The 27,321-nt window shown below is 41.4% G+C and overlaps 1 protein-coding gene across 3 annotated transcripts in view; it reads left to right on the forward strand.

Moving 5' to 3' along the window:
- The window catches only part of CRIM1 (cysteine rich transmembrane BMP regulator 1), a 185,309-nt gene that overhangs the window by 33,596 nt on the left and 124,392 nt on the right, over nt 1–27,321 (forward strand). For all 3 annotated transcript variants that reach the window (XM_040993062.1, XM_040993063.1, XM_040993064.1), the window contains exon 2: nt 8,702–8,875. In XM_040993062.1, the coding sequence (XP_040848996.1) occupies nt 8,702–8,875 (174 nt within the window). The remainder of the gene's footprint in view (nt 1–8,701; nt 8,876–27,321) is intronic.

The raw sequence follows: 27,321 nt of genomic DNA on the forward strand, positions 1-27,321 counted from the left end.
AGCAGAACTGAATGCCTGATAACAACCGGCCAGGAGCCGGGGGAGTGAAGAGCAGCAATTTTACATTACGCTGGAGTTTCTAGGTTGGCATGGAAAGAGATACCAGTATTAGCTATTTGCATCTTACTGTAGCCACAGGGATATGTGAACAGCTGAGGAATTAATTTGATATATATTCCCAGAAGCTTCTCCTCTGCCAACAGAATTCCATTACTGTGAGCTGCAGAGTGTGTGCTGTGAATTTGTTTCTTGCTTTTTAATATCTGCTGAAGCATATTTCTGGTAAGTGGATTGCCGTGTGATGGGGTGCATCTGTCCTGTGGGTTTGGAATAAACTACATTAACCTAAACAGGTACAAGGTAGAAAAGGTTAGGCTCTGAGTATACAAATGCCTTCCACTTTCAGGAAGGCAGAATTCAAGTGAACACACGGCACTTTTAATAGCAAGTATAGTCGTAAACATACCTGCGTGTTTACTCTGTGTTAGTAATGTGTCAGGTATCAGCTAGCAGAAGGACCGAGTCTAGGACAAGGCTAGCATCTGCATGATGGGTTGGTTTCCGGAGCACATGGGCCTGGAGGGGCTAGCGTGTTCCTGGGCTGCTTCTCAGATCCAGAATTGAATGTAGCTTTGTACCTCCTGTGTAAGGACTCTTCGGCTGTGGTATCCTCTGCAGTGCATCCTTTCCTACCCGCGGCTTGGAAAAGCTTGATTAGCCTTTGGATTAAAACTCTACAGCCATACATCCACAGATACCAGAGCCACAGGCAGGCCTGGTGGGGGTTATTGGGGGTCACCCCAACTAAACCATAGCACCCGCTGGTATGTATGAAAACCAGGTTTTTGGGTTGGGGGTGGGGAGCTGGCCGTTGGGCTGCAGCACTCGTTGATCAGTTTGTGTGAGATAAGGAACTGTGCCAGAATTGACTAGGCATCCACTAGCTGCATCCACTGATATGTATGTTGGCTGATGGAGGTGACTGAACTTGACCCTACTTTGGCTGGTGCATATACGAGGGGGACTCCCCAACTGGACGGCTAGACTGAGACTCTGGCCACAGGGAAAATCACAGGTGTATCTCAGACCTTGATCTAGGTACACCGGCAGGATGTATCCTTTAGCATAGTGTTCTCAATGTGTGGGCTGCAGACCGCTTGGTGAATTATAAGGGACTCTGAAGCTCTTTCAGTTGCTGAATGAGGTCAAAACTGTTTCTACAACAAAATTTCATTTGCTTTTTCTCTGTGCCAACCTTGCCGTTGTATGCAAATGATGGTGGATGAGATTACTAGCATCTTAGGGTACCAAACTGTGCTGGTAAGTGATTATTTGGACACTTTGTACTTGCAATAAAGTTAGAAAGAAAAGAGTTATTTCCTTGAAGGATGCCCTTGATTGAAAGTAGTACCAGTGATTAATTTTATTACATCTCAATCCTGGATCTCATATCTTCTTACGGTTTTGTGGGATGCGGTTGGAAGTACTCATAACGGAGTTGTGCTGTGTGCTGACATACAGTGGTTATCTCAAGGAAAAGAGCTGTTTCTCAGGACGTCTTTGAAACATCCACATGCACAGGTCACGTCAGCAGATGCATGTGCCTGGCTCTTCAGGACAGTTTTCCCACAGGTGGATGTAATAGAAGATGTACAGATTTGGCCTCACACCTCAGATTATCAGATTACTCTCACTTTGTTTACCATCTGATTTGTTACCTTGCAGAAGTTATAAACTTGAAAATATTATTTGCATGGACACCTCAACTGTCTGGCCTCCCATGCTGTAAGACTATATGCTACCCTGTACAGACTACCAGGAAGAGACCCGCCTGAATATAAATAAAAGCCCACATCTTGGTTTTTAGCTCGCTTTTCCCTTGAGCAATCCAAGGAGACACTAGGAACTGTTGAATCAGGACCTTGTTTCCTTGTTTATGGATTGTTATATGGGTTTATGAAGGGAAAGCTTTGAAAACAGAATTTGCTAGGTAAATATAAAATCTAGAATGCTCTAAAAGCAGAATCTTTTTTAATGCCAATGCAATGCAGGGTTTTTAAAATCATCCTAAACTGCAGAACTGAAATCTGAGGCACTTGTGGTGCCAGGCACTTATGATGATGGATACTCAACTTAGACTGAGTTCAGGTTTGCTCAGATTTGATTTGTGTAATCAAATTTTATTAAATTTTAACTTTCAATACCATTGATTTTTCTGTTAAATTGATTTAAAATATTGTGTAATATAAAACCATAAAAGCATTTGCTTCAAAAAACATAATTGCACTTGACCCTGATATTTATTACAAGTCTGTTTGCCCAGAAAAGGAGGAGGAAAAAAAAAAACATGGATGAGAAGAGGGGCAGAGAATTATCAGTCAAAAGCATGCGAGACATGATTGACGTCAGGGTCCTAGACATTTCCTGTCTACCCTAGTGTCCGGGACTTCTGAGGGAACGGTCGGCCTTGTCTGTGTGTCTGCAGGTGCAGCTTGGTGCTGTGACCAGGGAGCTTATGTGGGAAGGAGCCAGGAGAGAATGGAGTCGGGAGGTCAGCAGCACAGCTGCCTTCCACATTTAGGGGAGATGGCCTTCTGGTAGGCAGTCGAGAGAAAAGCATCTGGCAGTGAAAACAAATTGGCTGTGAGATTGGCTTCTTGAGAAGACTGTGATGCCAGTCAGGTGATAAGACTTTGAAAGTCTCAGATTGGAGCTGGGAAAGAAACCCATGGGAGATGTTGAGTGAGAAAAACATTTCTGCAAGATGTGTGCTTCTCTGCCTCCCTCCCTCTGTCTTGAAACAATGAACTCCCACCTGCTGGTTCGCTCCCCTGAATGTGCTCAGTGACTAGAGCTGGAATGGATTGGGAGCGAGGAACTCTATCTCAGTTTCCCGTGTGCATGGCAAAGACCCAATCACTTGAACCATCACCTGCTGCCTCTTAGAATCTCCATTAGCAGGAAGCTGGAATTTGTAGCTGCAGCTGGAGCTTGAACCCAGAACCCGGACTATCAAATGAATGGTATAGGCATCCAAGCACCCACCCTTCATTATATATAAACTTCCAAAATGGAAGTTGAAGGAAGGCATTTAACAGTTAACATATCACTGAGGACACCCACGTTCCGTATTGGATGCCTTGTTCATTTCCCACCTCCTGTGCTTCCTATCCAGTTTCTTGTACATTTACGCCCTTAAAGGCCAGGGCCGATTGCTTAGATACTTGGCCCTGCCACTTGTAGAGAGGACCCAGAGAAGTTCCAGTCTGCTGGCTTTGAGTTTGTCCAAACTTAACTATTGTGAGCATTTAGGGAGTGATAAAGGATCTATCTAGTTGTCTCTGACTTTCAAGTAAAATACAGTGTTTGAATCATTTAAACATCCTTTTATCATCTTTAAACATCTTTCTTGCTACATTATATACATTTGTTTCAGTAAGCTTTTTGCTAGGGAAAAAAAATGAAAAAACAGCATTGATTGTACCATCATAAGGTTATTGAACACTGTGTAGAGATTTAAATTTGGATGAGGCTAAGCTGCTGCAATTATGGAAGGTTGACTCACACAAACCACTCTTTGGAGGCCAGAGGTCTGTGTACCTGTTTGCAGGAACATGGGGGATAGAGAAGCTCATTGTCTTGGAAGTTGGAGAAGATGTCTCAAATGAGAAAGCACTTGAGCGAGGTGATGGAGACATAAAGGACGAGTTGTGGGCAGGAGAAGCTGCATGAGCAAAGCACAGAAGCAATTACTGCAGATTCCTGGCGACAGCATAAGGATATGGGAGCCATGGTGGAGAGATGATTTTAGAAGAGTGAGCTAACCGTGTTTTGAAGAACCTTACATTTGACATGAGCAAGTCTAAATTTCTTCCTATTGACAGAACCATTGAGCACATTTTTGTTTAAAGCTTCATTCATTTTTGGGCCCGGAGTAATAACCTAGTGGCTGAATCCTTGCATTGCACATGCTGGGACACCATATAGGAGCTGGTTTGTGTCGCAGCTGCTCCACTTCCCATCCAGCTTCCTGCTTGTGGTCTGGGAAAGCAGTCAAGTTTGTCCTAAAGCCTTGGGTCCCTGCACCTGTGTGGGAGACCTGGAGGCGGGCTCCTGGGTTTGGTTCAGCTTGGCTCAGCTCAGTTCTGGCTATTGTTGCCACTTGGAGAGTAAACCAGCAGATGTAATTTTTCTCTCTCTGTAGATCTGCGTTTCCAATAAAAATAAATCTTAAAAATGACTAATGTGTCACTGAAGAAATGAAAAAGGAAATCAGGAACCTTCCTGAAGAAACTGATGTTACTGTATGATCTATGAGTCAGTGAAAAATTAAATGAGAAAAAAACTGTTCTGAAGAAATGAAACTAAAAACAAAACATCAAAATTCACGAGATATAGTTTCCGTTGATCTTTGTTGGTGAGATGTATCCCCTCTAGGCAATAAATAGATGGGTTTCATATTTTTAATACAATCTACTAGTCTGTGACATTTGAAAAGTTTAAGCCGTTTACATTCAGGGTTAATATAAATGGGTGGTAATTTGGTTCTGTCATTTAGCAATAGATTGTTCATTCATTTAGTTATCTGTTATTTTATTGTGATGTTCTTCACATTTGCCTTTGGTTTGGTGGGTGATATTCCTCTTTGTCAAGAGAACATCAAAATATCGTTTGTAGGTCAAGTTTAGAAGATGCGTCGTCTTTTAACTTTACTGTGGAAGAATTTTATTTCACTTTCAAAGACAAACAAAACATTTGTTGAGTACATTATTGTAGGCTGACAATTTTTGCTTTTAGAATCTTGAATATGTCGCTCCATTCCCTTCTGGCCTATAGAGTTTCCAATGCGAGGTCAGCTGTGAATTTAATTGCTATTCCTCTAAATATCAATTTGTTTTTTTCATGTGCATGTTTAAGGATCCTTTCCTTATGTTTAAGAGAGATTATCATGTTTCTGGGTGAAGATGGCTTTTGGTCCACCCTGTTGGTGGTTCTGTGCCCCTCCTGGATGTTGTTTCCCAATCCTTTATCCAGATTAGGGAAATTTCCTTTACTATTTCATTAAATACATTTTTAAACTCGGCTTCTCTTTCTGCACCTTCTGGGATTCCCATAGCTTATATTTGGCCTTTTAATGGTGTCTTTCAATTCTTGAGTACTTTTTTTTAGCTTGACCCAGCTCTGCTTCTAGCTTTTTATTGTTTCCCCATGGTGAGCAATAAATATCTTCCAAATTCTGGGATTCTTTCTTCTGCCTCTTTCATTGTACTATGGAGACTTTCCATTGAATTTTTATCTGCTCTATTGCATCCTTCATCCCCAATAATTCAGCTTGATTTTGTTTCAGTATTTCCTATATGACATATTCCTTAAATTCCTGCATGTACTTCTCATTGTTGATCAGGAGCTTTAAGTCAAGTGTTTTGAATTCTGTATCCCCCATTTTCTCCATGTATTCCTCAGTTAACTCTAAGGTTGGCAAAGGCTTTTGCTCCTGTGCAGAAGAGTCTTCAGTAATACTCATTGTGCCTCTTCTTTTGCTCTTGATCATTGTATTTCTCGTGATCAGATTCTTCTTTTTGGGGCAGGTTCCCAAGCTATAACACACATAGGTCTGCAATTTTACTTTACTTATTGTGGTTAGTACATAGTTCTTTGTTTGCAGTTACTTGTACCACTCCCTCCAGCGACTTTCAGATCTAAGCTCTTGTGTTAGATTTCCACCATGGTCTCCGTGGTCCTAGCTCCTGGCTCAGCACTCTACCTTCTGTTATCCTGTGCTGTTGTTACACAATTGTCTGTACAGTGTTTCTCCCACATCTGGTTAATGCGGTTCCCAGAATTAGGGAGACATCAAGTATCCTGAATAGCTAATCTTGGTGGAACCTGATGGCCATTAGGTCTGAGGGCCCTATAGACCTGTTTTGACACGTATGATGCCCAAATTGGTATTTTCCCTGTGGGTTCAGTGCAGTGCACTGCACTGAGTTCATTGAGTTTGCTCCCAGCTCAGCACATGTGCAGCTCACTGTTGTCCTTGCAGCCTCAAAGCATTTGCCACACTGTACAAAATGGTGCCAGGAATGTGCCACTTGTTGATCTGACCACCAGGTCTGGGGGCTACCTGCACCAATTTTGAGTGGAATCTGTAGGATGCCACGTTGTTGCAATTCACTGAGGTAGAAATGAGCCTAGTGCATGCATAGTCCTGTCCCATAGCCTTTGCCTCTCTACACAGGATGGTGCCCAATTCGACTCTGCTGTGGGTTTGGACATGAAATCTACCTTGTTCCCTCACCACCTGTTTGGAAGCTGCTGCTCAGTCTCTGCTCCTGGGCAAATCAAACAAGCTAGCAGGCTGGGCAGTTCTTTGGGTTCACCTCCCGAGTTCCTGCTGAACTCTCATTCTCACCTGGTAGCTATTGGAGTTTCAGCCGCCTGTGTGGTTCAAATCACTGCTTGCTGAATGCCACTGGGGTGTCTGGTCACTGCAACTCTACATCGTTGTGTCCACTGCTTTCCTGTGTCTATCAATCTCCATGAACCCCTCTACTGTTGTTCTGTCCTCTCCTGTTTTCTGGAATGTCCCCTCTGTGCTTCACCCTGGCTAATGTTTCTCCATCTGTTTAAACGACACACTCACCCTATTCCACTATCTTGATTCTGACTCCACATACTTTCAAAAGTAATAATAAATATTTTCATTTTGGAATATGGAGAAGAAAGAACTGTAGGTAGTTTTTCAATGGTTTGAATGTTACTTGAATTTCTTGATGTTGTTCTGGTTCCTAGGGTTAAACTTTCCTTGAGTTACAAATTTGTATATCATCAAAAACTTTTTGTTTGAAAGATTTATTTATCTATTGGAAAGTCAGATAAGAGGAAAGAGAAAGAGTTTGTTTCCATCCATGGGTTCAGTCCAAAAATGGCCACAATATCTAGAGCTGGGCTGATATGGAGCCAGGAGCATCTTCAGAATCTGCTACATGGGTAGGCTCAGGGACTCAAGCACTTAGACTGCCTTCTACCCTGTTCCCAGATGTATTGGCAGGGAGCTGGATCAGAGAGGAGAAGCTAGAATGAACCAGTGCTCATATGGTATGCTAGCACTCTAGGCTGTGGCTTTACCCACTATGCCACAGCTTTGGCTGCACCAAAACTTGGCTGATTCCACTGAATGTAGGACAGTAATACTGGTAGCATGTAGTCACCAATTGAACATCATGTCATCATTTAAATGTAGAGAGAAGTTAATAGAGGTCAGTGACACTTTATAATAGAAGACAACATGTTCACCATTACAGTATATTGCTTCGATATATTCTTTATGGATTTTTCTTTCCAGGTATTTTGGTAATTTTGCTGTTGCCTTGAAGACATGGATATACCTTTTTGTGTATATATTCGTTATACATATATCTATATATACTTAATATAAGTGCAAAACATAGGCCAAATAGGAAATCAGATTTTAAGACATATAAATTGTTTCTCTTTAAGCTTTGAGTTCTAAAGGTAAACATTTTATTCTGAGCTGAGGCTTTGATCAAGTAAATGGGTATGATCCCCTGAAATCAAAACACAGGAGGTTTTATTTACTCTCTTAGAAGAAGTGCCCTGAAGTTCTTTGTATTGAAAATGTTTTGTGTTCTTCTGAAAACCCTTTAGGAAAATTATTTACAAGAAAGCTCTGTAAAGAATTAGGTATTTGTTTACACTGTCTTCTATAAAAATTTTTTAATGCCACTTTATATACATGTTAATGTAAGCAACAGATTTAGATTTCTTAAATTCAGAGACCTTTAGAAATTATTCGAGATATGCTCCGAAGCATGTTTTTGCGTTGTTTTGTAAGCAGAACCCAGTGTATAAGCATCTAATAAAAAAATAAGAATGTTGAAGGTGGGGGGCATGTCATGTCCCTAGAGAAAGTCAGCTTTGCTACAAGAGGCAAGGCGTTCAGCTAGAACAAATGTTTTTCAGAATCGAGCTCCTCTTGGAGGTTTCTGGCATGTTTGTTGCATTTGTCTGTGGTGGATCCCATAAATGCTGATTCTACAAGCCATGTTCTTTATTGGAGGCTTCCGCATCCCATGACCAGGACCTGAGTTGGTCTTGGCTTCGGAAAGTGAGGACTTCACCAGGCTGTTACTCCTGGTTTCGCTGATACTGCTGATTTTGGCTGTGAGCAGTTGTAGATGCTAGCGGTCCATTCTGCGATTGTTGCAGGGACTCTGGCAGGTCTCGTTCTTGATGCTTCTGGAGCTGTTTTTTGATGTTATCGTTTAGCAGTCTTATTATATGAAGTCTAAAGGTTGTTTTAAACCTGAAGTACATGTCAACTGAGAGTAAAATTTTAATTAAAAAGTAATTTTACAGACTGATAATTGTAAATCTAATTGAATGTGGAGAAATCTAGGAATCTGTTATGACTATATTATTCTTATATAAAATGTTTATATAAAATGTAAGAAAATCACATAAATATAAAACATTTGTTTATAATAATCACAGATGCTTGACTATTTATTGTCATTTTTGTATGGCTGTATTCTCAGCCTTCTGTTATTGAAGGAGGTTGGGTTCCTTTATCTGTAAGATTTCAGCCCAGCTTCCTTCTGTTTATAGTGTGGAAGTTGACTTTGCTTTCACATAGGCCTTTAAACAGTTAAGTTACAAACGGTTGTTAATTTTTTTGCAGATGAAAACTGGGATGATGATCAGCTGCTGGGTTTTGAGCCATGCAATGAGAACCTTATCTCTGGCTGCAATATAATTAATGGGAAGTGTGAATGTGATACCATTCGGACCTGCAACAACCCTTTTGAGTTTCCCAGGAAGGATATGTGCCTTTCAGCTTTAAAGAGGATTGAAGGTAAGCAATGATTTTCATGAAGTATCCACTCATCAGCCTTAACAGCAGGTGACTTGAGCAGTGATCTCATGTGAGCGTCCAAAAGTGAAGGGAGTACTACTGAGCTTGGTGGCCTTTGCAGCCCCAACTCAGTTGCGTGGAATTTGCCAGGTGCTGATGTGTATGTGTGTGTGTTTCCTGGAAGCTGTGGAGTCGTAATGCTGTGATCATCTGAGCAGGGTCACCTGTGTCAGCCTGCCTAGGTACCTCTGCCTCATAGGTAACTTCCTGAGTGCTGGGCTTGAGATCAGCATCTGTTGTAACCAGCTCCATTCTGCTTGACTTACCGTAGTATGGGCTCCCCGGGGAGAGATTGTTAAATAGAAGTAGAGTTCATTTGGCAAGAAAAGGTCTCTGTTTACAAGAGATGGGGGAATCTGGCCATGCTAGTGGCGGCAACTGAGGACTTAGGTTGGTTTTGCCAGGGACAGGAATGCTTAAATGTAGACATACTGAATGAGATACTTCACGTTTAGAGAGTGGTCAGACATTGTATTCCATAGCAGGACAGTTGTATTTGTATTGCTCATAACTTGGGTACATCCATGCACACAATCTAGAAGGAGGATTGACAGCCTGGAGATATGATTCATGACCATGCTAAACCTAAGAGTAGCAGCCCGTTCGGTGCTGTGTCTCCCAACCACAGAGGGGTGAAGCTTGCACTTGGTGCCTCATCCCTGCCCCCGACCAGCTTTAAACCCTTGTCCTCAGTTTCTTCTGGGAAAGAAAAGTGCTGGAAGAGACATATTTAATTATGCACCTATCTCTAATGTGGTTATAGTTTGGGCGGTGGCTGTTGTGGCACAGCAGGTAAGATGATGTGTTGGTATGCCTGCTTTACATAGTACGGTGAGCCCCAGCCCCACTTCTGATCCTGCTTCCTGCTAGCGTGCAACTTGGGAAAGGCACCGTATGATGACTCAAGTACTTGGGTTCTTGCCACCCCAGTGAGAGTCCTGGGTAGAGATTCAGGCTCCTGGCTTTCGCCTGGCCCAGCTCCAGCTCTTACCGGCATTTGGGGAAAGAACGAGGGTTGCTCTCTCCCTCTCCCTTTTCTGCTCTCTTGCCTCTCTCCCTCTTTCTTCCTCCCCTCTCCCACTGTATTCCCCTCCTTCTCTCTTAAGTAAAAAAATGGTCTTAGAAGTAAGGTTAGTAATATAGCTTGGAATACCAAGCATTTGCAAAGGCCAAAAATTGAGTTCATAAAGGAAGTACAACCAGCACTGAAGCTTCTGAAATGTATTGTGTCCAACTTGTATTAAAACATTATAAAGAATGAGACATTCTCAATGACCTGTAGATTAACATTTCTCTGTATTACCCAGACTGCTAAATCATCAAGAGAGTGTATAGTTGAAAATAGTAAAAATAAATACATTTTGGAAGGCCATAGATACTATCTTATCCAGTCCTTGAATTTAAGCACTTGGGATTTGTTTCAACGTAACTACTAAGTAGCAGACCTAGAACTTGTATGCCAAGTATTCTTCCAGTCACGTCATGAATTTAGACAGAGCAGTTGCCTAACTCAGCTCTGTCACCTAGTCACACTTTGTTCAACACCTCCCCCAACCCTCTTGCCCTCTCAGGTAAGAAGTGGTTTGTCAGCTTTGGAAATAGAAACATTTAAGGATGTAGATATTTGCTCATGTGTTCATTTAAGTAGGGTAAAGAAACCTAATTTAATTACTCATCCATATTTAAATCCACAGTATATAAAAGAAGCACTTTAAATTCTTAGTTTTGCCATTCTTATGAAACTTTTTATTGTGGTGTTTCAAATGCCTCGATAAGACTGCCTTTTGTCCTCATACATACCATGCGATCTGCACGCAAGCGCCACCTCTCCACTGCTGGCCTAGTTTTTGTTTTTTTTTTTTTGAGATGTGGCAGATCTAAGTTGGATGCTTTTACAGGTAGTTTATTTCCCACACTCAATACCTACCCACACAGAATTGGGATGGTTATATTTATGATTAGTTAGGTATGTATTTCTGATCTTCACAATACGAAGAGTAATTGCACTGGTTTTTAAAGCAAATCTGAAAAGCTGTTTGCAAGATTCAGCACTTCCAATTGTGAGATTGTTTCCCACAGGAGTAATTATTGTATCTAATTAAATTTCTTTACTTTTTTCTTTTAAAGACTTATTCTGTCAGATGCTCTCTGTATAATCTACAAAGTAAACTGCACTGAGGTCATGTGAGGTGGATATATCTTCTATGGTGCTTTGTTACTCAATGTGAAGCACTCTGCAATATGTGAGATGTTGCTAGCAGTTAGGATTAGAGCACTTCTATTTTCTGAGCCCCAGATTTGAAGAAAAAGCCATATACATATCAGGTTGTCACTGCCTGGGAGAATTAATGGAAAGATAGTATGTAGTACATATAATTGCCATTAGTAGTCACAGAAATTCAATCATTGAAATTTTATAGAGTTCAGAGTCAAAGCATGACCTGGAGTTGTGTGATAAGGAGGGGTAGAGCCTAAATAATTCAGACTTTGCATAATGCTGGATTTCAGAAATGAGAATAACATGGACAAAAGAATCCAGTATGAAAGTAAGAATACATAAGATATTGTGAAACTGGAAGGTGGTCTAATAGGACAAGGTTTTGTGTCTATAGATAACAAAAAGCGGGAGTCAGGATAGGGCAGGATTATGTGATATCTTAAACATTGTGCAGGGAACACAAACCTGGTCATAGGAGCTATGAGTAGTCATTGCAGCATGAGAAAGTGTGGATATGTAGTGTCTTGATAGAAGGACCTACAATAACAGAGGGTTGAACATTTTTAAAGATGGTTTAAGGATTTCTAACCTGAAATAGAGTGAATAGTACAAGTAATAGAAAAGCCAATGTAAGTGTTACAGCACAGTGGGTTTAATTGCCACTGGAGATGCCTGCATTTTGTATCCCAGTGCTGACTGGAGTCAGGGCTCATCCACTTCTGAACCCATTTCCTACTAATACACATCAGAAGCAGAAGTTGATATCCCAGTGGATCTAGCCACCCACATGGAAAATACAGTTGGAGTTGGGGCTCCTGGTTTTTGTGGACATTTGAATAGTGAAAGGGCAGATATCTGTCTCTCCCTTTCTGTGAGTTTGTCTTTCAGATAGAAAAATATTTTCTTAAAAAAACATCATAGGAAAATACTGTGATAAAATTGAACCCCAAAAATGAGGCAATTATTTTAGAGGATGTAAGGCCAGGAGGGCTTCCAACATGTGAGAACTAATACAGTGTATCTGAATGTTAATACGAATGATCTGGGGAAAAAAATGGTCACTGAAGCAAAGTCTTTGTGGAATACTGGGAGCAAAATTGTTATCTGACAGATGGAAGAAGGGGTATTGAATAATTGAGGGTGGGGAATAAAAATGTGAAATAGGACATCTTGAAAGAAAAGGACAGGTGCATTAATGAGAGAAATATAATAGGATCATTTACTGGTGCTAATAGTTTACCTAGGATTAGTGGTTATTTCTATATCAGGAAGGATCGAAAGCAGCGATATGATCAGGGGAGGTGAGATCTCGTTGGGGCTCAAGGATAGAGAAGGAGGTTACTAAGAAAGTAAGAAAGAATTGTCAAACTTTGACCTGATGTAGTAAGGACTAAGAAGGACCCTGGATGGTGGGGTTGGCCAAAGAGGAGTAAAGAACAGAGAGCCTGGAGGTCAGATGGGATTGCCAGAAGGAGTTGCCCCTGTGAGTGAGAAGGATATATCGTGAACAGTGGAGGGGATACTGCGGTTAAATTCAGCTACTGCATGCAGCTGGTGATGTAATCTCGTCACATTTCAGTAAATGCAGTCTTGAAGAGGTAAAAAGGGAAAATAATATGAGAGTGACAGTATAAACTTTGAAGACTTAGGAGATGTGGGAGATAAAGCCACTCTTACTTGAGAGGGCTTCAAGGGAAAGAGTAGGTGGGAGTTTCCAGGACTCTGCTGGAATGGAACTGTGAAGTCAACATCCCGAGAGGAGGATGAGCCAGACCGTGGGATCTAGAAAGCACCCAGAGGGTTTGGAAGGGAGGGCTTTGCAGGGAGTGACTGCAAAGCCAGGTGGAGGTTAGAGTCTGGTAATGATGGTGTCACTTTAGGCTTGCTTCTGGTGGTCTCTGCGGGGGTGAGTAATTCTGGCTTAAGCCATAGGGAAGGTCTTTGGGCCTTCTAAGGTATGTGGCATGATTGGGAGGGTGAGAAGAATTGTATTTTTGGCCGAATAAGATGAGAAATCATGGGTTCCATTTCTGTTGAAAATGAGCTATAGGTATGATGGTAACATGTCCTAACAGCACATTTCTGTCGCATTTATAAATTTATGGAGAATAATGGCAATGTCTACATATTTAAGGAAGGCTTATTTATTAAGTATGATTAAATGGAAACACTAGTTCCTTGATTTTGCCTTCAGTTTTATTTCCTAAAACCATATGAATATATCACCACAATGTCAGTTTGATTTTAGAGGACTAGAGTACTGGGTAAGAGTCAGCCATGAGTTTGCACGGAACACTTTGTCATGCGATCTGTGAGGACCAAGGAAGAAGTCTGGTAAAGGGAATGTCCATGTCCTCTCACTGCGTTCTTAACCAAGCTCACGATTCTGTACCATTGTGCAGATTCAGCAGCAGTTTAGTGTATAGTATCCTGAGCATCACAACAGTGACCCGGCTAGCAAAAGCAAGAACTAGTGTGTGCAGCTGTCACAAGGGTGTTCTGGAAGGATCCATCAACATAGCAGTCATAAAGTCAGTGTTGAAGACTTCCATATGAAATACAGACTTACATATGAAGTCAGTTGAACTTGAAAATTTACATAGGATTCTAAGTTTGGGGTACAAGGCTTTAAAAATGATTGTAATTCAGAGTGGTCCTAATAAATTGAACTATTCAGAAGCACAAAGCAGTGTTACCTTCGGGGAAGGATACAAAACACTCTGGAAGACATTCATCTGTTTATTGGATCCAGAAAGTATTTAAATGCCAGAAAGATGCTAGGCACCGTTTCTTGTTGCTGCGGATCTGCTTCTTACAGAGCTGACATTCAGAGCAGGAGGGATGACAGTAAATACATAAAGGAATGAGCAAATATTATACAGTATGATAAAAGCTATTAAAGGATTAGGATGCTGTGAAAGACTTAATGGGGACATTGCTTTATGTGGAGATGTCAGAGTGCTCTGTGAGGAAAGGGCGTGTGAGCTGAACCAGTGTCAGGGTGATCTGAAGGGACAGAATCTAAGTGGAGGGGGACTGAAACTATAGAGTGTAGCAGGTAAGAACAAATGTATTATGTGGAAGAACCAGCAGGAGAGGCAAGCAGGGCAGTGTGACAGAAGGAGGGCAAGGAGAGAGAGAGAGAGGAGAAAACAGCGGACACTGGGCCGGGCACTTCTGGGTCTCCCACATGAGTGGCAGGGGCCCAGGCACTTGGGCCATCTTCCACTACTTTTCCCAAACCATTAGCAGGAAGCTGAATCAGAAGCGGAGCAGCCGATACACAAACCGGCAGCAGCATTGCAGGCAGTGTTTTAACTTGCTACTCCACAACACCAGATCTTAGTAATTTTTAATGTTAACTAGCTAACCTCTAAATAGCATTCTTACATGCATAGCTACCCCATTGAGGATTACAAAGACAGATCCTGAGAGCAAAGTCAGACCTTTCCATGAAGAATGAAACTTTACTGGGTGGGAAATTATAAAGAAAAAAAAAAACAAATAGCCCAATTTGCTAGTGAGAATGTTATCATAGAGCAGTTTATTATAAAGCAAAGTTTATCATAAAGCAGAAACTAGCTGAATTGCTGTCAGGATGGGTTCCATGAAATGTGTTCTTAAATGTGCTTTTAGCTTGTTGCTGTATCACATGTCATATGAGTTGGTGTGGTGATTAAGTAAAACGTTGTACTGCTTCAGTTGTAAAATTAACATTTTTGCGGGAGGAAGAGGATAATTAAACCTTTAGAAATCCCTCCTCTTTAGCCAAACACAGAGAAATGCTGTGACATGCTCTGTCATTTTGGACTGTGTCAAGTTATTTTTTTCTCTAAGATATTTCAGCGAAAGATTGGACAATCAGAAATGTGATTTGCTATATCACCATGTTATGCTGAGTGGACAAGGAAGAATTGTTCTTCATAAGATGAATCCATAACAGAAGACTCTGAAAAGGAACAGAGAATGAGTCTAGCTCTACGAGGCGTAAGCGTTGGTGCAACAGCAGAAGAGGTGGATCGAAGCAGAGTGACAGAGCGTACTGGGAAGGAGGGAGTTAGGGCAAGTTCTGATGACTGACTGGCATTGGAGGAGGAGGAAGGGGAAGACTCCTAGGTTGGGAGAAGGGGGTCCAGAGAGAGGCATGATTGTCAAGCCCAGTGCTTGGAAAAAGGGATGATGTCAGGTTCAATGTTCAGGAGACTGATGGTCAGTATAAGCAGCAGTATCATTTACTAAAATGGAGAAACTACAAGAAGACCAGCTGGGTGGGAGGTTGGACGAGGTAGATGGTGAGTTTGTTTTTGTTGTGATTGAGGTATCTATGGAGAGTTAAGGGGGAGATGAGAGTTAAGGATCTGGAACTGCGATCTCAACTGCAGATAAGGACTTGTGAGTCAGCTCCCAAGGGGAGTGCTTGAGTGCATCGCATGGGACAGAGATGAGTGTCCGGGGGAAGATTCATCTGACAGGAATGTGAGTCACGGAAGGGGGAAACGACTGGCAGTGTTAGCACACCAAAAGTGAGAATAAAGGCCCCGTGTGATCTAAGGAGTAGTACAGTTATTGACACCCATAGGAGATACATATATATACACACACACAGAGGTATATGTGTGTAATGTATAATTCTGATGGTCAATTGATTGACTCATTTTACTGCCTTTTTCATAAAAGCCTTTAGAAGCATTTGTGCATGTGTTGATCAGACTTCCCTCTCAGATTAAAGTGAGTTTTGAAAAGTGAGTGCGCAGTGAGGGACATCAAGAGACAGAGTTATGGTCAGTGACTCGGTCTGGAAGAGGGCTGTCTCCAGCATTCTCTCTGTGTCTTGCTGCTGAGCCTTTCAACGTCAAACTGCTTTAGTTACTGCTTCGTAGGTTAGCCTACCCGTGGATTCATTCAGAAAGAGCTTGTTGAGCACATGCTGTGTGCTGCTACCCCTGAAGAATCACCAATTTGAAACATTGGTTTGTTTTAAAGACCAATTTCTAAATATTATAAAGGTACAGGAGCATAAACTGTACCATTAAGAGTTTATGCTTAGTGTTTAGTATAATTTTATACATGTCTGTATTTTAATCATTTTACCGTTTTACATTGAATATACACCCCTAGCCAGGAATTGGAGATTAGACACAATGAGAAAGAATTTGATTATCTATGGTCTTATATTTGCTGCTTAAAACAAAAGAAAGTTTGATTTTTCTCTTGTATGGCTCTGTTCTGTGAAGCTAAACTAATTTTGACACAAAGACAAATGGCTTCTGTTTCACAGGCTTTATCCCTTTCAGTTTTTAACAACCTAGATAACAGTTGCCTCAGAGCATTAACTTTTAATTATGCTGTGCTCTAAATTTACTGTTTCGGTTCTGCCTAAGGAAATGTTAATATCATAAGTTTTTTATTCCATTTTCAGTTTTGCACATTTCACTTATTTCACTTTTTTTTCACACAAGCAAAGTGTAAGTGCTGGATTTCGTTCTTGGTTTTTTTCTTGGTCTGTGGCTGACAGAACAACCTGTGCTGTGTGGCTTAATGAAATATTCTCTCGATGCTATCTGTAGGGTTTGTCAATAAATAAAAAAAAAATCAGGGTTTAGTAAGAAATCATGTACTCTATGCTTTTATTCATCAAACTGTTCCTCAAATGTGTGTGTGTGTGTGTGTGTTCTCATAGATGGTAGGGATTAATGCTTATAAAAAAACATCTCAAGAAAATGTAATCCTGTGGAGCTGGGCGCATTATCATTCATCCCACCTTTGAGATGTAGTGAGAGAATTCCCTCCTACTCAGTGAAGATGCTGTTGGCTGTGTAAGTGCTAGGAGCACAGACACTCCCCGTTCTGTTCCCACACAGGATTCCAGGTCTGTGCGGGCCTGGCCATGAGACACGTAGGGAGTCTCCTGGAGTTCTCCAACACATGAGAGCTTCGTAGTCAGAGTTAACCAGCTCTGGGCGTAGGGCTAGGCCATCTGCAATCCCAGCAAGCCCCAGGAGACGCTCATCTTGCCATTTTTGTATGCGCTTTGAGCAACAAAACTGTGGTGGGTTTATGTGCTAACACTTCCTGGGACCGAGAGAGGAATTTATTGTGTTTGTGTGAGAGAACATCATATATGGCTTTCTTTTGATTTCTATTCCTATTTCCACTGTATTTTTTTTAAACAAAGCATGTGTTATAAATTGCTTTGCTTCAAATATCAATACATAGTAATACTTTCATTATGGATGTTACTTTTTGTAAACAAATATTAAAACTCGGTAGAGGGATTTCTCATTTTACACATGTAGAACAGTGTGGCAGAGGACAAAACAAACGCTGAGACCTTGGTACAATCCTGCATCTTTAACAGAGTTGATCCTTAATGTAAGTTTACCATTTGGTCTTCGCTGAACTTTAGAAATATATCTGAAATCTACATCTATGATTTTTTGCAGTTGTATTGATTTCCTATGCATATTCTCTTTAGATCTTTCGTAATTACTATAGTAGAAATGATCCATTGAAATCATGAATTCAGGGGATCAGATACACTGAGATAGCACGGCTCCATTCTGTAGGGTTATAGTGTGGTGACGTCAGAATGCTGTGCTTACGACTGGTTACTAGTTTAAGTATTCTTTGGAAGGGAAGATAGAAATAGGGTAGGCACTGTACATTTTATGAGGCTTTTGAAGTATAGGGGAAAATATTTGAGGAAAGCTTTTGGTCATTCCAAAGTGCTGTTAATTGGCTCATGGATAGTAGTAGAATACACACACTTGACTATCAAGCTGTCCATTCCCTCCCAACCCTAAATCTCCCAGACTCTGACTCTTCTTTATTCTGGAACCAGGCAGTTCATATACGGGAACCATACCATCTCTTCCTGATTCTCATGCATTTTGTGTATACAGATTTCTAGTCTATAAGTTAGGTGCTTTGTTATTTACTCAACAGATTCTGTTTTTCCTAGCGTGGTTGTGCTTGTGAGTGTTTTGTTAAAAGTTCATACAAATTGTGTAAAGTTCTTGCTGTAGAGGACTCCAATTAATATTGCTTATCAAATTTAGGAACCCAGATGCCTTCTTTAATGAAAAGCATCTTCTAGGTACTTCAGACAAGGTATAACCATCAGGACCCAAGTGATTTGTCCTCTAGCTACCCAAGTAGGACACTAAGGCTGTAACAGTGCAACTTTAAAAGTGTATTGCTGGGGCCCGGCACAGTGGCCTAGTGGCTAAAGTCCTCACCTTGAACACACCAGGATCCCATATGGGTGCCAGTTCTAATCCTGGTGGCCCCACTTCCCATCCAGCTCCCTGCTTGTGGCCTGGGAAAGCAGTCGAGGACAGCCCAAAGTCTTGGGATCCTGCACTTGTATGGGAGACCTGGAGGAAGTTCCTGGCTCCTGGTTTCAGATTGGCTCAGCTCCAGCTATTGCGGTCACTTGGGGAGTGAATCATTGGACGGAAGATCTTCCTCTGTATCTCTCCTCCTCTCTGTATATCTGACTTTGCAGTAAAAACAAATATATCTTAAAGTGTATTGCTGTCCTGCTGTCTTTGCAAAGACAATTGCAAATTGATCAGTTGTTCTTCCTGTTGTGGAGTATTATAACTATGTACATGCATGTACTCACATGTGTATATCCATGCTCAAAAATCTGAAATGATTTTAAATTAAGTACTCCATTTTAGGTAGGCACAATGTCATAGGGAATAAGGTACAAACTTGTGTTTGTTTTCGTAGTATTCATTTTTTTAAGGTTGAGATTAGTACATTTGTAATTTAAAATTTTATAGATACAAAATCTTAGAAGCACTGTTCTTAAAATCACGTTTTAAATAATTGCTGTTTTGATGTCCTGATAACTGATACAAGGGAAACAAAAAGGCTACCAAAAGACGGAAGCCGGTTTCAAATATCTGGGAAGTAAAAACAGGAAATTCAAGGAACTTGGCCCAAGACCAGTTGGAGGGGAGTTCTGGCTGAATAATTATACCTGCATTTTTAAGTGTTGGAAGTCCTACAGTGACCTTCTGTTGGGATTCTTGTGCTCATGAAAAAGGTGTGTGTATGTATGTTATAAACCCGTTGCCAAGATGGTCAGGAAAGGGAGCTTTGTAACTTCCACTAGGATTACAAAAAAAAAAGATGAGCATGAAAGCAAACTTTCATTTCATCCATTCACAATATATAGAGAGTAGCAGTTTTATGAGCCATTCATAGATTTCCCTTCTTGTCTTTGCTTAACCCGTTAATTCTGCACCTTCAAGCCGTGGCTTTTGTCTTTAGATATGCCCGATCCACACCTTGTCTGACCTCATCACCACAGCTACTCCCAGGTTAGTTAAGAGTACTGGGTATTGTAGGGGAAGGTTGTGCTGCAACTGTGTGCTTTAGTGAAATGAAGATTTAATAAAGATTAAATACCATGTCATTCATACACATTTTTTAAGAAAGTATCTAAAGGCAGAAGGCTAGACAGAGGTCTTCCATCTGCTGGTTCACTCCCCGGCTGGCTGCAATGGCTAGAGCTTAACTGATCCAGAGCCAGGAGTGAGAAGCTTCCTCTGGGTCTTCATGTGGGTGTAGAGACCTAAGGATGTGATTCATTCTCCACTAGTCCCCCATGCCTTAAGCAGGGAGCTGGACTGGAACTGGAGCAGCCTGACCACTTACTACTGCTTCTATGGGATGCTGGTACCCAGGTGCTAGCCCTGTTACTATACATCATTAAAAAAAAAAAAAATGTGCTTTTAGTTGAAAGGCAGATTTTACAGAGAAATATCTTCCATTCATTAGCTCACTCCTCAAATGACCACGATGGCTGGAGCTGAACCTGTCTGGAGCCAGAAGCCAAGAGCTGCTTCCTGGGCTCCTACTCAGATGTCGGTTCCCAAGGACTTGGGCTATCCTCCATTGCATTCCCAGGCCATAAGCAGGAACTAGATGGGAAGTAAAATAACTAGGACATGAAGCAGTGCCCATTTAGGATGCCTGCTTGGAGGTGGAGGATTAATGAGTTGAGCCATTGTGCTGGCTTCCTTAATAGTTTTAAAAAAACACTTACTGTTCCTTTTAAAGAACAAAATAAATTTTTAAATGACATATTTAGCCAATAGTGCCCTTTAACTTACAACTTTTTTTCCCCTGTTTATCAGGGAAGTATTACAGATGTTGGTTGCTCTGATGGCTGCCTGTAGGTTTTCTTGCTGGATAGCCCTGAGCATCCTCACTTGTTTGCAGTACCTGCTTCTGCTGAGGCAACCTCTGCTATTCCCAGAGCGTCCCTCAGAGGTGCTGAGTTGCTGCCTGGCCCAGCTGTGTCCTGCTGAGCCCTGGCCCCAACAAAGGCTTTTCCCAACACAAGCAAAGAATCTGGAATCCCAGCCCAGGAGGCCTTCTGAGCCTCTGCCAAGAAGAACTGTGGGTGGAGACCACTCCCTGCAATAGGGTTCAGTTCTCCAAGAGGAGTTGGCACTGTCCCATCTGTGTCCCCTGGGATCTCCCCTTCCTGCAGAGTGGAGCTGCTGCTCAGGCCAGTGTGTTGCAGTCAGCCAGGGGGCGTACATAGCTGGGGGATGTTGTTCCTGAGCTTTTCTGACATTGGTGTCCAAGGCCATTCAGACCTCATTAACCATTGAATTCAATATTCCAGTATGATAGGCTGGGACTGTGGACAGCTTAAGCATATTAGGTAGTTGATATTTGCTCTGTTTATGGGGAAGAAAGAAACCAAAACGTTCAACAAAGAGAAAATTGAAGAACAAGTTTGGGAGAATAGTCTCTTTCAAACCAGGAATTGGCATTCAGATAAAAACTGGCCATTACCAGTTTTTACAATTTTAGCAATATAGGTAAATATTTGCAGTAGATGACTACATTTTTTTGCTGCTTTGTCAGCATTGTATATTTACTAGTATCTTAAAAGATCCTTTCAGATATAAAACTATCCTGAGTAGAATTTTAGTATTTTAAACAGTAGTGGGTACAGAATTGAAGCCATGTAATCAGAAAGCTGTAGTTACAGTTACTTCAACGGTACAACTGTGACACTATGTGAAAATAGCCACATCTCTCTTTTTTTTTGCCATGGCTACCACCTTCTGTTCTTGTGAAAAAATGGAGAAAATGACATCTCAGGACACATTATCTTTCTCTACCATCAGCACCCGTAATTTAGAAAAACATTTAAATTGCTTACCATTATTGACTGGTTGACATTGTAGAATGTTATCTCAGCCAGCACTCAGTTTTTACACCCTTTCTGGTTTGTGAAGTTCCAGTGAAAGGTGTTCAGTCCAGAAACAGGAGGGCTATTTAGGGTGGAGCAGGGATTACCGTGGTCCGTCCTGACCCTGCTCAAATCACTGAGGGTAGGGGCACCTGGAGTTGGCCTGTTGCACAGGGACATCTCAGCTGAGCAAGGGAAGGACCTTGCCCTAAGAAGTCTCGGGGAGAGACAAGGACACAGAAGCTGACAAGAGCAAAGCAACTGCACCCAACCCGGCTGAGCAGAAAGTTACATGGAGCCGAAGTTAACTCACCTGAAAGCTGTTTTGTGATTCGTAGATGTTTGGTTTCTAAAACCTGTGCCCCTACCAGCTTAGTGAACTGTTTAACTCGTCTCAAGGAAGGTGTTTCAGAGCACTGAAAATCAGTATTCAGACTTATTTTGAAATTTAGAACTGTTCTAATAAGATTTGACTCATTCCCCAGTTCATACTGGCCTTCTCTAAACAACTGCCCTGGGGTGTTTGAGTAATTTACGTAGAAACCTAGGAGACCGTTTTTTGGATTCTGCACCTTCTCTCAGAACCATGGATTCGTATCAGTTGTTCCTTATAAGTTCGTGGTATTCTTTTTTATAGAGTGTCTTCCTGCTTTTGATTTGCAGTCTCTGTTGCAAAGTGTTTTTGCATCAGGAGGAAATGACAGCAGTAAGTGGTGCCTGTAAAGTTGGAAGAGGGAAGGGATTAACACAAGATGAATCAATGTTTGTGTGAGTTTTTAAGGGACTGGAATGTTCTTCTAAGTCTAGGATGTGTTTTTTGTTTCTGGCTGACAACTTCCTAGTTTTCCTGCACTCCATTATTCTTTTTTCTGTCACTGGGATTTTTTTTTTTTTTCCAATTTCCCAAAAGCAAGTGAAGTGCTTTCTTCTTATCAGTGGCCTTTCTTTTCCTGTTCCGATAGCGAAAGAACAATACAGGAATTTAATAATGTTCAAGACTGATACTTATTTTTCTTAATAGATCCATGTTTATCTGTAGAGAACTCCAGTTTTGTAGCAGTAGAGGAAAGCTTTTTGTCCAAACATGAGCTAATGATGTCATGTGTACTTATCAAGGTATTTGATTTGTTTTTGCTTTTTCTGTTCCTTTCCTTTCACTTGGTTTGGGAAATGAAAGATTTTTTTTTTTCCGTTCCGTTCCAATTGTGTCTCCATGTTCTGTTAAGGTTAAAGTGCTGAAAATTAGAAAGCCAGGGAAGAAGAGGTAGAAGGGTGCTTACCGGTGTCTGAACCTCGTTCTGATCTTGTTCGTATAATTGCATTTTGCTAAGGTTTGTTATTTGCTGTTCCTTCTACTTTGCAAAACAAAGTGCAGGCTGACTCCAGGAGCTCTTGTAAATATGTCAGAGGTGTGTTTGTGCAGTGGTGGGCCTGGGAGGATGCTGGCTTCAGTGTTGCCATGCCGTTTGCTTCCTGCCAGAGAGGAGGAACACTAACAGGAGCTGCTGGACAGTATCTTTGAGCCCTTGAAGAGGCTGAAGCCTGTCCTGTGATGCTCCCACCGTGACCTCAGAGGACCTTGCTTAGTCTCTTTTCTCAAGCAAGAAACAGAATCTTGTATTTTCAGTTGGGTCTGAACCAAATCAAATGGGGAGACTAGTGGGGTTTGAAAAAACTAGCTGAACACCTCGCATGTAACATTTCAAGTGATAGTCTCTTTGTGGCAGTAGAAAGAAAGCATACTAGTGTTCCATTTAAAGGCTCTCCATGCCCTTGAGCATCTTGATTGTTCATCACTGTGGAGCCATCTGAATGACAGCCAACTTATTTCTGTTCCGTCAGGAATTTGTCAAATAAAATCATGCTGTGATGTTACCCCTCACTGCAACATGGAACTCCCAGAACATAATCTGTGTATTCTTTCCTGCCTGTTGGCCTGACTTCGTGTCTCCCTGAGTTGTAGCCATTATATTCTTGTCCTATAGGGTCTTTTGGATCTGTCAGGGATAAACAAACTTTTTTAGACATGAGAGTTCATCCCATATGGATTTATAATAGTATGTTCATGGGCACAGGAAATCTCTGTTTCCTGTGAAAATAGATGTCACATGTGCATTTGTGTACTTTTTGTGCCAAAAGAACAGTGCATACATATATCCCATGTTCACATATGTGTATGCAACAAACTAAGAAGTATACACATATGATGCTATAATACATGCCCACTTTCACTCTGCATGCAAGTGTCTGCATTTGCTATGTTCTGATACAGGCGTTCAGTTTTCTGGCTCAGAATTTCCTTAGAATTTTGCTCCTTTTTGAGGGTGGAAATTAAGCACCGTATACTGCCGTGGTTATTTTTGAGGAGTTGGTGTATGCACTTTGTAAACAGGCTGTGGAGGACAAGCTAAGACTCTTCTAATAAATATTATTCAGACTCTTTCCACTTTCCCTTATCACCATAATAACCACACCCATCTTTGCTATGAAACTGTGTTGTCTATCTGCTTCCTACACACCAGGGAAGCTGACCTTGACGAGTAGCAAAGGAAATCTGAGAGATAAAGTTGAAGAATTATCTGACTTTGTTGACATTCCTAAACGAAGAAGTCGGAAAATGAGGCTCCCTCCGGGTAGACAGGAGCCACCATGGATCCTGATTAGATGGGATGTCCGTTGCTGAACAAGCTGATTCCCAAGAGAATCATTAAAAGCGTTCCTGTAAATAACCTAGAATTCAGGTAAACCAGAGGGTGGCTCTTAATGGACAGACAGTTCACTTCCGTTTTCTACGCATGCAGAGTGGTGGGACTGAAGGGAGAGATCACCACAGATGGTGATCAGTTGCAGCAGGTGTGGGAGATGTGTCCGTATTTGGCCACCCAAAGCTCAGTAGCCGGACTTTGCTGCATTTTGCTGCTGTCTCTGTTGATTTGAAATCTTTGCCATGTATTACAGTTGCATTGTTGTTTAGTTCAGAGGGAATTGTAAGTAATCGCATAGTAACTTTGATATTTCCTGCATTTGTGTTATTGGTCTGTTTCTAGGTCATATTAACCTTTCCACCAAACTTTTATATCCTTCTCTTAAAAAAAAAATCCCTTTGTTTAAATGTCTTGAAAACTTTGAGAGTCATATCACTTGTTATCTATTGGCTCACCATTATGTAACATGATTGATCTTGTCATATTTCCCAGGGGATGATGTACTTTTTTTTTTATCACAAAACATTTCAAGTCTTCATAAATCTTATGTGAAATGCCTCCTAAGAAGATAAATAAAATTATTATATATCATGTTATTTACTGTTATCTGTAGCACCAGAAATAAGCGAATATCTCCAGAGAAAAAGGCTATAAAAGCTAGTGCACACATAGACACATTGAAGGATTAGGAGGTAGTAAATATGAAATGGGCTTAAGAATGACTTTATTTAGCCACTGGCATTTTGGGAGGAACTCAGGCTGTCAGGAAAATGAAGCAATCTGTATTATATAAAGCATAAGAAATTTAAATAAATCATGTTTGCAAGCACTACCAGAATTTTCCTTGAATGCTGCTGAATAAATTCCACTTGTTAAATGTCAGTTAACTGTGTCACTGGCAAGCATAAACTGTCAGGGCCACAAAAGTACCCAACTTACGGCTTTACGATTTTTAAGCCTTTGTATGTTCTTTTGACCTTCAGCTAAAGCACATAGTCACATAGCAGAGGAAATGCCTCAGATTCTAGCATCTGGGTTTGTTTCTTTATAGTCTTTTGGCACAGTTACAGCAGTCGGACTTTCCTTTCATTTTTTCCATGGCACAGTCAACACAGTCTTCTCACACAAGTGGCAAAGGACAGTTGTGAATCCAAAAGCAATATGTTTCTGCCCTGTGCTCTGTGGTAGGGCCCAATTGAATGGTTTTTTTGTTTCTCAGGGCGCCCAGGATCAAAACACAAATAAACAGAATCCCACACAGATGCAAATTTTGTATAAAATTAGATACTTAACACATGCATAGAAGTATATTTTTATATATCCAAAATGTAATGCAGTCAATGATGTATTGAATCCATGCCTCTATGTTTAGTTGACTTCAGCTGGCTATAGTTTTGGTATCCTCATCTGAATTGTCAGCTGCTTGAAGATGTTTCCCCAAGAGTTGGTTTTCTGTGTCTGAGAACACAAGATAATTGAAGTCCTTGCAAAAAAAATGTATTATTTGACAAAGATGCCTTATTTTGGCTCTGTTGATTAGTTCAGCCATATTATTTGTCACTAATAAAAAGTCACTTAAAACTTGGAGAATGAAGCAATGAGATCTGATTTTCCAGTCATTAAAGTTATCCTATCAAATGATTATCCTGAAAGTTCTTACGCTTGTTCTGTACACATGTGTTGGAAAGGCTAATCATCTACACGGATGCCTATGTGGTTGTTTTTTTCATTAATTCAGTGGATATTTGTGGCGTACCTGCTCTGTTCCAGATGCAATGTTCAGAGAGGCTTCCAATCACTCCTAAACTTTCAGTCTCCTTGGGCATAAAGAAGGTGTAGGAAAGAGTTTCAGGGGCTGGAGACTGAAAGATTAGTGTGGTTGTGTTGGATGAACGAGCAATGTGGAGTGTGATACAGGAGAGGAAGGAGGGACTCAATGATAGACACTGGGGTTCAGAGTTTGTATCTGAGGCTTAGTGTGTTGGCAATACCTGGTAGGGTTTTCAGTTTCTGAAGGAGGTGGCAGAGTCCACTTTTACGAGGATCAGATGTGTTTGCTCTGTAGAGATAGGATTGCCATACAAGGCTTGTGTGAAATCTGTGGGATTAGTTAGGACATGGAGCTAGGAGAATGATCCATTATCAGGCAAGGCTGCTAGCAATGGAGTTGCAATGACGGGTGTAGGATCTGTGTATCAAAATACAGTGTAAAGGGCTCAAATACCAGGTTTAGGCTTCAGGTTAGAAGGTAAACTCAAGAATTACCCCCGGGCTTCTGGCTTGAACACTGGTGCCATATCTGGAGATGGAAAAGATGGGATCAAAACCTGAGTGAGTCAGAATTACTTTTTGAAATACAGAGCAGACCGAGGCGGAGCTGATTCAGTCTGTTTCTCCACATAGTCTTGGTAGGTGGAGATTCTGTCACTCAAGTGTTCCACCATCAGGAACACAGGGGTATAATTCTGAGGATTCCTTCCCGGTGATCTCAGCTGTTTTCTCTTGCTGCTTTATCAAATCCCCTCCCTCTTCCGTGGCCTCTGCTTCTCTCCCCGACCTTTGGAGAATGCTTCTATTTCAATTTCCCCAGGGATGCCAATGAAACTCATACCCCAGGTTTGCTTGGCTTCCCTTGAAAGCAGGTCGCAGTTTCATTCTGTAAGTTTTTGACAGCGTGCATCTACTGTTTCAGGCATGATCATTCTCACAGTGGGATGCCAGCTGACCAAGGCAGCTGGGAAACTGAACGCTGGTGTGTGCCAGCATCCCAGGCACACCGCAGGTCACATGAGGCAACACCGTGCTCTCTCAGGCCTCCCTCCCATCTCCTTGAGGACCCATGCTTGTTTTTTACCTTCTCTGGCTTTGCACTCACTCCGATTTTTCCCTCCTGTGTGTCTGCCTGTGCTTTCTGAGATCAGGCATGCGGCTGACACCTAGGAGATAACCAAGAAGTGGACAGTTGAGAGAATAGATTGGAAACTGAATTACGAGACAACTCGTGTCACACCAAGAGCATGTTGGACTCCGTCTCTTCGCCTTTGTGGAGCTACTGTGGGCTCCTGAGGAGAGGAGTTCTGGTTCTTGAATTAGCAACAACCAGTAAAAAAATGTGCTTATAACAGATGGAGTTTCAGAAAGTATCCTTAAGTGTAAAATGCATCCAGAACTTGGAAATATGTCTGAGTCATGCTCATGAATAGTGACTGTCATTGACCTGATGATATTGTTACTAGAG

This window comes from Ochotona curzoniae, unplaced genomic scaffold, assembly GCF_017591425.1.
Source record: "Ochotona curzoniae isolate NIBS_2020 unplaced genomic scaffold, NIBS_Ocur_1.0 contig_883, whole genome shotgun sequence".
Classification (NCBI taxonomy): domain Eukaryota; kingdom Metazoa; phylum Chordata; class Mammalia; order Lagomorpha; family Ochotonidae; genus Ochotona; species Ochotona curzoniae.